General features: G+C 45.4%; 1 protein-coding gene across 1 annotated transcript in view; it reads left to right on the top strand.

Moving 5' to 3' along the window:
* Positions 1 to 14,270, top strand: part of LOC135523523 (protein kinase C epsilon type-like) — a 172,104-nt gene that overhangs the window by 131,135 nt on the left and 26,699 nt on the right. Inside the window, exon 11 of the mRNA XM_064950270.1 lies at positions 7,691 to 7,845. Coding sequence (XP_064806342.1) covers positions 7,691 to 7,845 — 155 coding nt within the window. The remainder of the gene's footprint in view (positions 1 to 7,690; positions 7,846 to 14,270) is intronic.

Genomic DNA, 14,270 nt, shown 5'->3' with positions numbered 1-14,270 from the left:
TTCACATTTGATTGGGTGGGACTTGGTCTGACTCGGACACATTTAAACAAACTATTTCAGCATCCTGTTTAAATTAGCTTTCAGAATGAGAAAAAATGCTGAGGTGGACTGCTGGAAATGTAAGGCTTCAGCCGAGAAAAATGGTTCAAATAACTGTTCAGAGAGTTTTATAGCTTTGATAAAATACTGAAAGCACCACGAGTCAACTAAATTGCTCAATGTCCTGAAAAAAAAGAACACTCATTTACTGGACAGAACATACGTTTGCAGCACAGCATTTACTAGAAGGAGAATAGGACACAAAAATGTGTCTTCTGCTCTATCCAACACATACACACATTAGGTTGGAGACGATGTAGCAGAGGACAGCTATGGTGAAACACCCATAAGCAGTTTACACTGTAACAATGCTTTACCACATTTAGTCTTCTCCTCATCTCCTACTGAATGTAGTATTAACAACCAAGTGAAGGCAGTCTACCATTCCCCTAGCAGTGTGAGAGGGTAGCCTACCATTCCCCAAGCAGTGTGAGAGGGTAGCCTACCATTCCCCAAGCAGTGTGAGAGGGTAGTCTACCATTCCCCTAGCCGTGTGAGAGGGTAGTCTACCATTCCCCTAGCAGTGTGAGAGGGTAGTCTACCATTCCCCTACCAGTGTGGGAGGGTAGCCTACCATTCCCCTAGCAGTGTGAGAGGGTAGCCTACCATTCCCCAAGCAGTGTGAGAGGGTAGTCTACCATTCCCCTAGCAGTGTGAGAGGGTAGCCTACCATTCCCCAAGCAGTGTGAGAGGGTAGTCTACCATTCCCCTAGCAGTGTGAGAGGGTAGTCTACCATTCCCCTAGCAGTGTGAGAGGGTAGTCTACCATTCCCCTAGCAGTGTGAGAGGGTAGCCTACCATTCCCCTAGCAGTGTGAGAGGGTAGTCTACCATTCCCCTAGCAGTGTGAGAGGGTAGCCTACCATTCCCCTAGCCGTGTGAGAGGGTAGTCTACCATTCCCCTAGCAGTGTGAGAGGGTAGTCTACCATTCCCCTAGCAGTGTGAGAGGGTAGCCTACCATTCCCCTAGCAGTGTGAAAGGGTAGTCTACCATTCCCCTAGCAGTGTGAGAGGGTAGCCTACCATTCCCCTAGCCGTGTGAGAGGGTAGTCTACCATTCCCCTAGCAGTGTGAGAGGGTAGCCTACCATTCTCCTAGTGGTGTGAGAGGGTAGTCTACCATTCCCCTAGCAGTGTGAGAGGGTAGCCTACCATTCCCCTAGCAGTGTGAGAGGGTAGCCTACCATTCTCCTAGTGGTGTGAGAGGGTAGTCTACCATTCCCCTAGCAGTGTGAGAGGGTAGTCTACCATTCCCCAAGCAGTGTGAGAGGGTAGTCTACCATTCCCCTAGCAGTGTGAGAGGGTAGTCTACCATTCCCCTAGCAGTGTGTGAGATTGTAGTCTACCATTCCCCTAGCAGTGTGAGAGGGTAGTCTACCATTCCCCTAGCAGTGTGAGAGGGTAGTCTACCATTCCCCTAGCAGTGTGAGAGGGTAGCCTACCATTCCCCTAGCAGTGTGAGAGGGTAGTCTACCATTCCCCTAGCAGTGTGAGAGGATAGCCTACCATTCCCCTAGCCGTGTGAGAGGGTAGTCTACCATTCCCCTAGCAGTGTGAGAGGGTAGCCTACCATTCCCCAAGCAGTGTGAGAGGGTAGCCTACCATTCCCCTAGCAGTGTGAGAGGGTAGTCTACCATTCCCCTAGCAGTGTGAGAGGGTAGCCTACCATTCCCCTAGCCGTGTGAGAGGGTAGTCTACCATTCCCCTAGTAGTGTGAGAGGGTAGCCTACCATTCTCCTAGTGGTGTGAGAGGGTAGTCTACCATTCCCCTAGCAATGTGAGAGGGTAGCCTACCATTCCCCTAGCAGTGTGAGAGGGTAGCCTACCATTCTCCTAGTGGTGTGAGAGGGTAGTCTACCATTCCCCTAGCAGTGTGAGAGGGTAGTCTACCATTCCCCTAGCAGTGTGAGAGGGTAGTCTACCATTCCCCTACCCGTGTGAGAGGGTAGCCTACCATTCCCCTACCAGTGTGAGAGGGTAGCCTACCATTCCCCTAGCAGTGTGAGAGGGTAGTCTACCATTCCCCTAGCAGTGTGAGAGGGTAGCCTACCATTCCCCTACCCGTGTGAGAGGGTAGTCTACCATTTCCCTAGCAGTGTGAGAGGGTAGTCTACCATTCTCCTAGTGGTGTGAGAGGGTAGTCTACCATTCCCCTAGCAGTGTGAGAGGGTAGCCTACCATTCCCATAGCAGTGTGAGAGGGTAGCCTACCATTCTCCTAGTGGTGTGAGAGGGTAGTCTACCATTCCCCTAGCAGTATGAGAGGGTAGTCTACCATTCCCCTAGCAGTGTGAGAGGGTAGCCTACCATTCCCCAAGCAGTGTGAGAGGGTAGTCTACCATTCCCCTACCCGTGTGAGAGGGTAGCCTACCATTCCCCTACCTGTGTGAGAGGGTAGCCTACCATTCCCCTAGCAGTGTGAGAGGGTAGTCTACCATTCCCCTAGCAGTGTGAGTGGGTAGCCTACCATTCCCCTATCCGTGTGAGAGGGTAGCCTACCATTTCCCTAGCAGTGTGAGAGGGTAGTCTACCATTCCCCTACCCGTGTGAGAGGGTAGTCTACCATTCCCCTAGCAGTGTGAGAGGGTAGTCTACCATTCCCCTACCCATGTGAGAGGGTAGGCTACCATTTCCCTAGCAGTGTGAGAGGGTAGTCTACCATTCCCCTACCCGTGTGAGAGGGTAGCCTACCATTCCCCTAGCAGTGTGAGAGGGTAGTCTACCATTCCCCTAGCAGTGTGAGAGGGTAGCCTACCATTCCCCAAGCAGTGTGAGTGGGTAGCCTACCATTCCCCTAGCAGTGTGAGAGGGTAGTCTACCATTCCCCTAGCAGTGTGAGAGGGTAGCCTACCATTCCCCTAGCAGTGTGAGTGGGTAGCCTACCATTCCCCAAGCAGTGTGAGTGGGTAGCCTACCATTCCCCTAGCAGTGTGAGAGGGTAGCCTACCATTCCCCTAGCAGTGTGAGAGGGAAGCCTACCATTCCCCTAGCAGTGTGAGGGAAGCTTATTTTCTCCTGTGTTTGGTTGTACAGTTCAAGGCTGTAGTCAATGAAGCAGAGGCCAAGCATTACACTAATATTGTAACACTAAGCATTCTAGTCTCCTCATGTCACTTAAATCCTTAAACCACATTGATCTCCGTGATTCATAACAGATTTGCATTGCTTGCTCTTTAGGGTTTTGGGCGAGTGTCTCTCAAACACTGTGTGACAACTGCTGATGTATGAAAGGGCTGAAGTTTGAGAACCAGCTCATCATATCATATACTAGAATCCATGCTCATATATACATATTATATCACCTTTAATGACCTTCAGTAAATAACCAGACTGAGACTCCTCAATCAGCAAGTACTAGACCTGCTCCTACACAGAGTGCAGTAATACAGTACTGTATTACTGACACCCCACCTACAGAACTGTATTACTGACACCCCACCTACAGTACTGTATTACTGACACCCCACCTACAGTACCGTAGTACTGACACCCCACCTACAGTACTGTATTACTGACACCCCACCTACAGTACTGTATTACTGACACCCCACCTACAGTACTGTATTACTGACACCCCACCTACAGTACTGTAGTACTGACACCCCACCTACAGAACTGTATTACTGACACCCCACCTACAGTACTGTATTACTGACACCCAACTACAGTACTGTATTACTGACACCCCAACTACAGTACTGTATTACTGACACCCCACCTACAGTACTGTATTATGACACCCCACCTACAGTACTGTATTACTGACACCCCACCTACAGTACTGTATTACTGATTACTGACCCACCTACAGTACTGTATTACTGACACCCCACCTACAGTACTGTATTACTGACACCCCACCTACAGTACTGTATTACTGACACACCCACCTGACACCCCACAGTACTGTATTACTGACACCCCACCTACAGTACTGTATTACTGACACCCCACCTACAGTACTGTATTACTGACACCCCACAGTACTGTATTACTGACACCCCACCTACAGTACTGTATTACTGACACCCCACCTAAAGTACTGTATTACTGACACCCCACCTACAGTACTGTATTACTGACACCCCACCTACAGTACTGTATTACTGACAACCCACCTATAGTACTGTATTACTGACACCCCACCTACAGAACTGTATTACTGACACCCCACCTACAGTACTGTATTACTGACACCCCACCTACAGTACAGTACTGTAGTACTGACACCCCACCTACAGTACTGTATTACTGACACCCCACCTACAGTACTGTATTACTGACACAGTACCCACCTACAGTACTGTATTACTGACAACCCACCTATAGTACTGTATTACTGACACCCCACCTACAGTACTGTATTACTGACAACCCACTTATAGTACTGTACTGTATTACTGACACCCCACCTACAGTACTGTATTACTGACACCCCACCTACAGTACTGTATTACTGACACCCCACCTACAGTACTGACACCCCACCTACAGTACTGACACCCCACCTACAGTACTGTATTACTACAGTACTGTATTACTGACCCCACCTACAGTACTGTATTACTGACACCCACCTACAGTACTGTATTACTGACACCCCACCTATAGTACTGTATTACTGACAACCCACCTATAGTACTGTATTACTGACACCCCACCTACAGAACTGTATTACTGACACCCCACCTACAGTACTGTATTACTGACACCCACCTACAGTACTGTATTACTGACACCCCACCTACAGTACTGTATTACTGACACCCCACCTATAGTACTGTATTACTGACACCCCACCTACAGTACTGTATTACTGACACCCCACCTACAGTACTGTATTACTGACACCCCACCTACAGTACTGTATTACTGACAACCCACCTATAGTACTGTATTACTGACACCCCACCTACAGTACTGTATTACTGACAACCCACTTATAGTACTGTATTACTGACACCCCACCTACAGTACTGTAGTACTGACACCCCACCTAAAGTACTGTATTACTGACACCCCACCTACAGTACTGTATTACTGACACCCCACCACCTACAGTACTGTATTACTGACAACCCACCTATAGTACTGTATTACTGACACCCCACCTACAGTACTGTAGTACTGACACCCCACCTAAAGTACTGTATTACTGACACCCCACCTACAGTACTGTATTACTGACACCCCACCTACAGTACTGTATTACTGACAACCCACCTATAGTACTGTTTTACTGACACCCCACCTACAGTACTGTATTACTGACACCCCACCTACAGTACTGTATTACTGACACCCCACCTATAGTACTGTATTACTGACACCCCACCTATAGTACTGTATTACTGACACCCCACCTATAGTACTGTATTACTGACAACCCACCTATAGTACTGTATTACTGACACCCCACCTACAGTACTGTAGTACTGCACTCTGTGTAGGAGCAGGTCTAGTACTTACTGATTGAGGAGTCTCAGTCTGGTTATTTACTGAAGGTCATTAAAGGTGATATAATATGTATATATGAGCATGGATTCTAGTATATGATATGATGAGCTGGTTCTCAAACTTCAGCTCTTTCATACATCAGCAGTTATCACACAGTGTTTGAGAGATTGTACATGTACATACTACCTCAATTGGCCCGACCAAACAGTGCTCTGGCACGTTGGCTAACCAGGCTATCTGAATTGTGTCCAGCCACCAGCCAAGCCCTCTTTTACGCTACTGCAACTCTCTGTTCATCATATATGCATAGTCACTTTAACCATATCTACATGTACATACTCCCCCAATCAGCCTGACTAACCGGTGTCTGTATGTAGCCTCGCTACTTTTATAGCCTCTCTACTGTATATAGCCTCTCTACTGTATATAGCCTCTCTACTGTATATAGCCTCTCTACTGTTTTTCACTGTCTTTATACTGTTGTTTTTATTTCTTAACTTACCTATTGTTCACCTAATACCCTTTTTGCACTATTGGTTAGAGCCTGTAAGTAAGCATTTCACTGTAAGGTTTACTACACCTGTTGTATTCGGCATACGTGACAAATAAACTTTGATTTGATTTGATATATCAGGTATGAAGGTAAGGCAGACAACATCAAATTAACAAAGTTTAATAATCCAACAGGGGCAGGCAACAGACATGTCAAGGCAGGCTTGGGTCAGTAAACCAGAGGTGGGGCAACGGTACTGGACAGCAGGCAGGCTCAGAGTCAGGGGCAGGCAGAGTGGCCAGGCAGGCAGAGTGGCCAGGCAGGCAGAGTGGCCAGGCAGGCAGAGTGGCCAGGCAGGCAGAGTGGCCAGGCAGGCAGAGTGGCCAGGCAGGCAGAGTGGCCAGGCAGGCAGAGTGGCCAGGCAGGCAGGCTCAGAGTCAGGACAGGCAATGGTCAAATCCAGGAGTGCGAGAAAAAGAGAGGCTGGGAAAAGCAGGAGCTGAGAACAAAAACGCTGGTTGACTTGACAAACAAGATGAACTGGCAACAGACAAACAGAGAACACAGGTATAAATACACAGGGGATAATGGGGTAGATGGGTGACACTTGGAGGGAGGTGGAATCACAAAGACAGGCGAAACAGATCAGGGTGTACATATATATTTTAAAACGTATATTTAACTAGACAAGTCAGTTAAGAACAAATTCTTATTTACAAAATGTGCGCCGCCCTATTGGACTCCCAATCACGGCCGGATGTGATACAGCCGGGAATCAAACCAGGGACTGTAGTGACGCCTCTTGCACTGAGATGCAGTGCCTTAGACCGCTCCGCCACTCGGGAGCCCCGAGGTGGGGTGTCGGTAATACAGGTCTGTAGGTGGGGTGTCAACATTTGGAGAAATCCTCCTTATGCCTTAATACTACCTAGGACCATCTGTAAATTCCCAGTTGTGGAAGACGAGTATCTAATGAAGGTATTTTTCTCGATTGCTGGGTTAAGCACCATTGAAATAGGAATGATGGAATATGTGTCATTGGTTCTTATAGCTTCGTGACCCCTGTGGCGTTAAACAATGGTTCGGACGGGGCCACTCCTTTCTTATATAGAGGGCTTTTTATATACCCACCACACGCCCTCCTCAATCTGATTTCCTATATGGGGAGCTGGAATTCAGGAAGGGGATCGTTGTTCCCAGAGAGATAGCTCTCTGTGCCTGGAAAATAGGGGCTGTGGGTCAGGTGGGGATGGCTGGGGGGCTTAGCCTTAGGGGCAGGTATTGATTGCTGACCATAAGGATCACAGTTATTTGTAAAGGTAGAAGTGTGGAGGGGTTAATGCAGGGTTAAGTTTGGTTTAATATACTCTAATGCAGATCGGCAATACTGGTTCTACTCAGAGGGTCACACTGTCGAACTACAGTTCATTCTTTATTGAGCTGAATTGACTAGCTACATGATATTTGTAACAGTCTACTTCCACAATGCAATCTGATCATTAACTCTTTATTCTTTGCGACACATAGTAAAACTATTATCTGGTCTTTGTAGTGGTTGTTTTAATCATGTGTGAAAAAGATGTAACCCTTCTTCTTGTCTTACTGTCTTTCTCTCTGTCTCTCCTCCTCTCCCTCCATCTCCAGGACCGTCTGTTCTTTGTGATGGAGTACGTGAACGGAGGAGACCTTATGTTCCAGATCCAGCGTTCCAGGAAGTTTGACGAGGCGCGCTCTCGCTTCTATGCCGCCGAGGTCACGTCTGCCCTCATGTTCCTTCACCAACATGGAGTAATCTACAGGTAACACACACACAAATACACACAGGCACGTACGCACGCGTGCTCACACACACATATACACGCAAACACATATACACACATACACACCCCTATACACACACACAAACACGCACACACACATACACACTGTTAGTGGTAGCACCTAATAACATTGTATACAGAAAGACTCAACCCGACTCTAATGCTCTAAACTTCACCATGTCATACTAGCCTGGTTACGGGTTGCAACATTCTGTTAACATCCTGGAATTCTGGAAATTCTGGAAAACCCCTGGGGATTTTCAGAAAGTTACTGGAATTTTGCAGTTAACCGACTGTTCCCCCGTAGGCTGTCATTGTAAATAATACTTTCTTCTTAAAACTGACTTGCCTAATTAAATAAAGGTTAAATAAAATAAAAATACACATTTTGCTACCCTCATCTAGTTACAGATCAGTTTGTGATTTTTTTGCTCCCTTTATCGTAATTGTTTTGCCAAACATGACAGACTGATCTGGGGCCAGGCTTATAATGATAGACCTACAGTATACCATAACGCTATCCTGTTATTTCAACATTCCAATTCCAATGCTACCCGAATTCTATTATGTCAAATTATATTCAACCCAGTTGAACTCAACTTGACTCAATTGCCTCACTAATACAGTAATTGTTCAATGATGACTATTCTGTTATGGGCTGATATCCAGGTACAGTAGCCCAGTATGTCCCTAACCCAAGGACTGTGGGGGGGAGGGGGAGGGGGGGGGAGAATATATGTGGTAAGACTGGGCCAACACTACCTCACTCTCTCCTCTGCCAATCAACATCCTTCCCAGAAGTAACTATTTTCTACCGGTGACAGTCACAGCATCATTGTCAACCAATAACAACACAGGCAGACTATCAGAATGCATCACCATGACAAATCATAACATCATTGTAACAAGACAGTAGATTCAATCCAAATGTATTCCCACTTTCCCCCCCAAATAATAATAATGATGTACAGTCCAGATTTCGGTCTCACGCTAACTTTGAGTGAAGAGAATCTGACTTGGGATCAGGGGCCTTACGTATCAATCATCTCCGAGCAGGACTACTGATCTAACATCAGATCCCCTCGTCCTTGAAATCTTATTCATTGGGATCTTAAATGTAAAACTGATGAAAAACCAACACTTCTCTGAGATGCTTGATACAGGACTTAGGGAGTCCAAAGCAGACTGAACTTTCAACTGAACTGGGTCAAAGTTCTAACGGGTTTATGTTGTGTTGTGTGTTGTTCGGGGCCATGGAGCCTGTGTTTATACCAGGTTTGTTTACTGCCAGTGCTGATTTATCCTGTTTCTGGCGCTCTGTTTATCCTCTCATCTCACTGTCGTTTACCACACACAAACCCAGACTCCCTCTGGGCTGCACAACTATGTTGCCCCTGTGGACAGTAGTTCTCTTCTGGCAGCTATCAACTATGTTGCCCCTGTGGACAGTAGTTCTCTTCTGGCAGCTATCGACTATGTTGCCCCTGTGGACAGTAGTTCTCTTTTGGCAGCTATCAACTATGTTGCCCTTGTGGACAGTAGTTCTCTTCTGGCAGCGATCAACTATGTTGCCCCTGTGGACAGTAGTTCTCATCTGGCAGCTATCAACTATGTTGCCCCTGTGGACAGTAGTTCTCTTCTGGCAGCTATCAACTATGTTGCCCCTGTAGACAGTAGTTCTCTTCTGACAGCTATCAACTATGTTGCCGCTGTGGACAGTAGTTCTCTTCTGGCAGCTATCAACTATGTTGCCCTTGTGGACAGTAGTTCTCTTTTGGCAGCCATCAACTATGTTGCCCTTGTGGACAGTAGTTCTCTTCTGGCAGCTATCAAATATGTTGCCCCTGTGGACAGTAGTTCTCTTCTGGCAGCGATCAACTATGTTGCCCCTGTGGACAGTAGTTCTCATCTGGCAGCTATCAACTATGTTGCCCCTGTGGACAGTAGTTCTCTTCTGGCAGCTATCAACTATGTTGCCCCTGTAGACAGTAGTTCTCTTCTGGCAGCTATCAACTATATTGCCCCTGTGGACAGTAGTTCAATTCTGGTAGCTATCAACTATGTTGCCGCTGTGGACAGTAGTTGCCCCTGTGGACAGTAGTTCTCTTCTGGTATCTGCTATCAGTCTCCAACGCTTTGAGTAGACCCAGCTCTAAACAGCCACCACCTACAGTACATGGGCTTTCTAGGAGTTTCTGTGCCCAGTGTTCTTGGTGCCCATCTTGACCTGAGGACCCCTCAAGCACACGTCTGTTTTCACCTCCACCACCATGACCTCCTAACAGGAAAAGTCCCATTTAATGCTTAATGCTGTATTGAATTAAGGCTTCGTCAATGCCTCTCTTCCTGGACCTAGTCATTCCCTGGGCTTAGTCATTCTAAAGGAAACAGCCAGGCTCCAATGGAATACAGAGGAAAATAAAGTCACCCCTCACTCACTCACTCACTCACTCACTCTCTTACCCACTCACTCACTCACTCACTCACCCACCCACTCACTAACTAACAAACTCACTCACTCACTCACTCACTCACTCACTCACTCACTCACTCACTCACTCTCTCTCTCACTCTCTTACCCACCCCCCCACTCACTCACTCACTCACTCTCTCACTCTCTTACCCACTCACTCACTCACCCACTCACTAACTAACAAACTCACTCAGTAACTCACTCACTCGCCCACTCACTAGGTATTTGTCAGTATACTGGCCCTCTCTGATTCAGACAATTAGCACTCAGAGGGCAATCTACTCTACAGTCTTCTGTTTAGTCTGTAACTCCAGGGGTCATGATTTAGTATCCTCTTAGAGTAAGCCACATGCATAACATTAGGCCAACTGACAAACAATGCTATGAATCGGTCTCCTTACACTGAATGTGCAATGCAGGTATTATTTAGTATTGGCTGTACACCCAAAGGTACCTTGGTTAATGGATAGATTAGTGTTATTGTGTCACCTACAGACAGAAACGTTTTGTAAAGAAAACAATTCCTAAAGTCATAATTTCTGTTAATGTAATTTCTTTAGAAACAATTTAAAATATATATTTGATCAATTCAATAAAAATCAATATATCAGCCAGGGTTGGAATGACACTTTAGAGTGTTTGCGCACATCACCTGCGAGTGCGAGACGAGTGGGGCTTTGCTCAAGGAGAGAGAGACAGGTAGCCTTTAAAATATGATAGAGAACAGACTAGCCAATTCAAAACATACGTGGTAGCCAATTCAAAACATACCTTGTACTATAGATAACTGTTTAGCTTTTGTTAGCATGTATTCATGTTTTTGTCATGTCCTAGCGGACTCAACTCAAGTCGAGTTTAGTCTGCTAGTCATTTCCCGAAAAGCTTTCCACTGACACTAGCAAATAAGGCCATACAAAGTTGATTCACTTTCTTGAACGATTCATATGATTCATTTAGACTATTCTTTTTGACAAAATGAACAATTCACTTTGCCATTGTATTAGTTGGGATTCAGGTCAATCACGATGAAACGGCTAGCTTAGTTAGCGGTGGTGCGCACTAAATAGCGTTTCAATCGGTGACGTCACTTGTTCTGAGACCTTGAAGTAGTAGTTGTGGAGCGATGGGTAACGATGCTTCAAGGGGTGACTGTTGTTGATGTGTGCAGAGGGTCCCTGGTTCGCGCCCGGGTATGGGCGAGGGGACGGTCAAAAGTTATACTGTTACAAAGGCATGAAATGTATTTGGTTGCAATGTTGCAATGTTTATACATCAAGGCTGGTCAATCATTTTCCAGGAGAGCCAATGGGTGTGCAGGCTTTTATTCCAGTCCCCCTCTAACAAACCACATTTTACAATGAGCTGCTTAACCGGACCTTGATAAGCTGTCTCTGATGTGTTTGAGCAGGGCTTGATGAAAAATCAAAAATTGAACTGGTTTGTACAAGGGGAATATCGGCAAACAAATGCCGTGGTCAAGACTACGACGGTGCCAGTGCAATGAGTGGAGGTTACTCAGATGTTCAAAAGTGCATATCAGACCAAGAACCTAATGCGTCTTAGGTAGTTCTTGATGAGTTTTAGTTTAGAAAACCATCTCTTCGCAGAAGAGACAGTTACAGGGATGCTAAAAACAGCTTAGTTACCTTAGCAACATCAGGGAAACTTTGCAGAAGGGAGTGGTGATTCAAATACAGCAGTTCTGCAACATCTTTAATTGAGCCTCTCATTCTCCTTCATTTCCTATAGGAAGCTCTGAAGACAGGTCAGATACTGGACAGCTAATACATTAGCAGATGCAAACAGTTTATCATATTTAGTGGACAACAGTTCTGGAGAGCTTGAGCAAATAAAGCGGTTTTTGATTTTGATTCATATTGGTGAACCGGCGCTTGAGTTGTGTGGTTGCAGTATTAACTGCCCCTTATCTCTGGAAGATCTTGGCATTCATCATTCAAGACTAAGTTTAAATTGTGTGCAGCGCAATGGACATATAATGCACAATTTCTTAGGACAGACTGCCTGGGTTGGCAACACTCACTATAGAAAACTGTCGGGCCCACAACCTGGACCTACAGGCCAGGGGAGCCTCTCATGTTGGATTTAATTTGATTTATGTTTAATTGAATGTACCTTGAATATTGCAGCCTATATGTGTAGGCTATTAGCCAGACAAAACCTGCTGATTTCAACAATAAATTGTGACTGAATTTATCATCAAGCCGACTACATTTTTCCTCATTGTAAGTCTATTTGATATGTTTTGATTTTTAAAAGTTTATAAATAGGACCTTCACTACTGGTCAAAAGTTTTAGAACACCTACTAATTCAAGGCCTTTTCTTTAGTTGTACAATTTTCCACATTGTATAACACATATGGAATAAACGTATAGAATTATGTAGTAACCAAAAAAGTGTTAAACAAATCAAAATATATTTTAGATTTGACATTTTTCAAATAGCCACCCTTGATGACATTGCCTTGATGACAGCTTTGCACACTTTTGGCATTCTCTCAACCAGCTTCATGAGGTAGTCACCTGGAATGCATTTCAATTAACAGGTGTGCCTTCTTAAAAGTTAATTTGTGGAATTTATTTCTTCTCAATGCCTTTGAGCCAATCAGTTGTGCTGTGACAAAGTAGGGCGGTATACAGAAGATAGCCCTATTTGGGAAAAGACCAAGTTCATATTATGGCAATAACAGCTCAAATAAGCAACGAGAAACGACAGTCCATTATTACTTTAAGACATGGTCAGTCAATACGGAACATTTCAAGAACTTTGAGTGCAGTCGCAAAAACCATCAAGCGCTATGATGAAACTGGCTCTCATGACATCCACCACAGGAATGGAAGACCCAGATTTACCTCTGCTGCAGAGGATACATTTATTTGAGTTACCAGCCTCAGAAATTGCTGCCCAAAAACATGCTTCACAGAGTTAAATAACAGACACTGTGGAGGAGACTGTGAGTCAGGCCTTCATGGTAGAATTGCTGCAAAGGAACCCCTACTAAAGGACACCAATAAGAATAAGATACTTGCTTGGCCCAAGAAACATGAGCAATGGACATAAGACCGGAGGAAATTTGTCCTTTGGCCTGGTGTCCAAATGGGAGATTTTTATTCAAACCACTGTGTGAGATGCAGAGTAGGTGAACGGATTTGTTACGTTCTGACCATAGTTCTTTTGTGTTTTCCTTGTTTTAGTGTTGGTCAGGACGTGAGCTGGGTGGGCATTCTATGTTTTGTGTGTCTAGGTTGTTTTTCTGTGTTCGGCCTAGTATGGTTCTCAATCAGAGGCAGGTGTCGTTAGTTGTCTCTGATTGGGAATCATACTTAGGTAGCCTGGTTGTGTTTTTGTGGGTTTTTGTAGGTGATTGTTTCCGTGTCTATGTTTTACACCACACGGTATTGTTTTCGGTTTTCGGTTTTCACATTTGTTGTTTTTGTAAATTGAAGTGTTCAGTTTATGTGTTTTAATAAACAACCATGGACACTTATTACGCCACATTTTGGTCCTCCGATCCTTCTCGCCTCTCCTCTTCAGACAAAGAGGAGGAAAACCATTACAGGATTATCTCCGCATTTGTATTTCCCACCGTGAAGCATGGAGGAGGAGGTGTTATGGTGTAGGGGTGCTTTTCTGATGATTTATTTAGAATTCAAAGCACACTTAACCAGCATGGCTACCACAGCATTCTGCAGCGATACGCCATTCCATCTTGTTTGGGCTTAGTGGGACTATCATTTGTTTTTCAACATGACAATGACCCAACACACCTCCAAGCTGTGTACGGGCTATTTTATCAAGAAGGAGAGTGATGGAGTGCTGCACCACAATCCCCCGACCTCAACCAAATTGAGATGGTTTGGGATGAGTCCAACCGCAGAGTGAAGGAAAAGCAGCCAACAAGTGCTTAGCAAA

Source organism: Oncorhynchus masou, chromosome 31, assembly GCF_036934945.1.
Source record: "Oncorhynchus masou masou isolate Uvic2021 chromosome 31, UVic_Omas_1.1, whole genome shotgun sequence".
In the NCBI taxonomy this organism is placed as follows: domain Eukaryota; kingdom Metazoa; phylum Chordata; class Actinopteri; order Salmoniformes; family Salmonidae; genus Oncorhynchus; species Oncorhynchus masou.
Note: the sequence above shows the minus strand (reverse complement) of the source record. Positions and strands in the feature narration are given on the sequence as shown.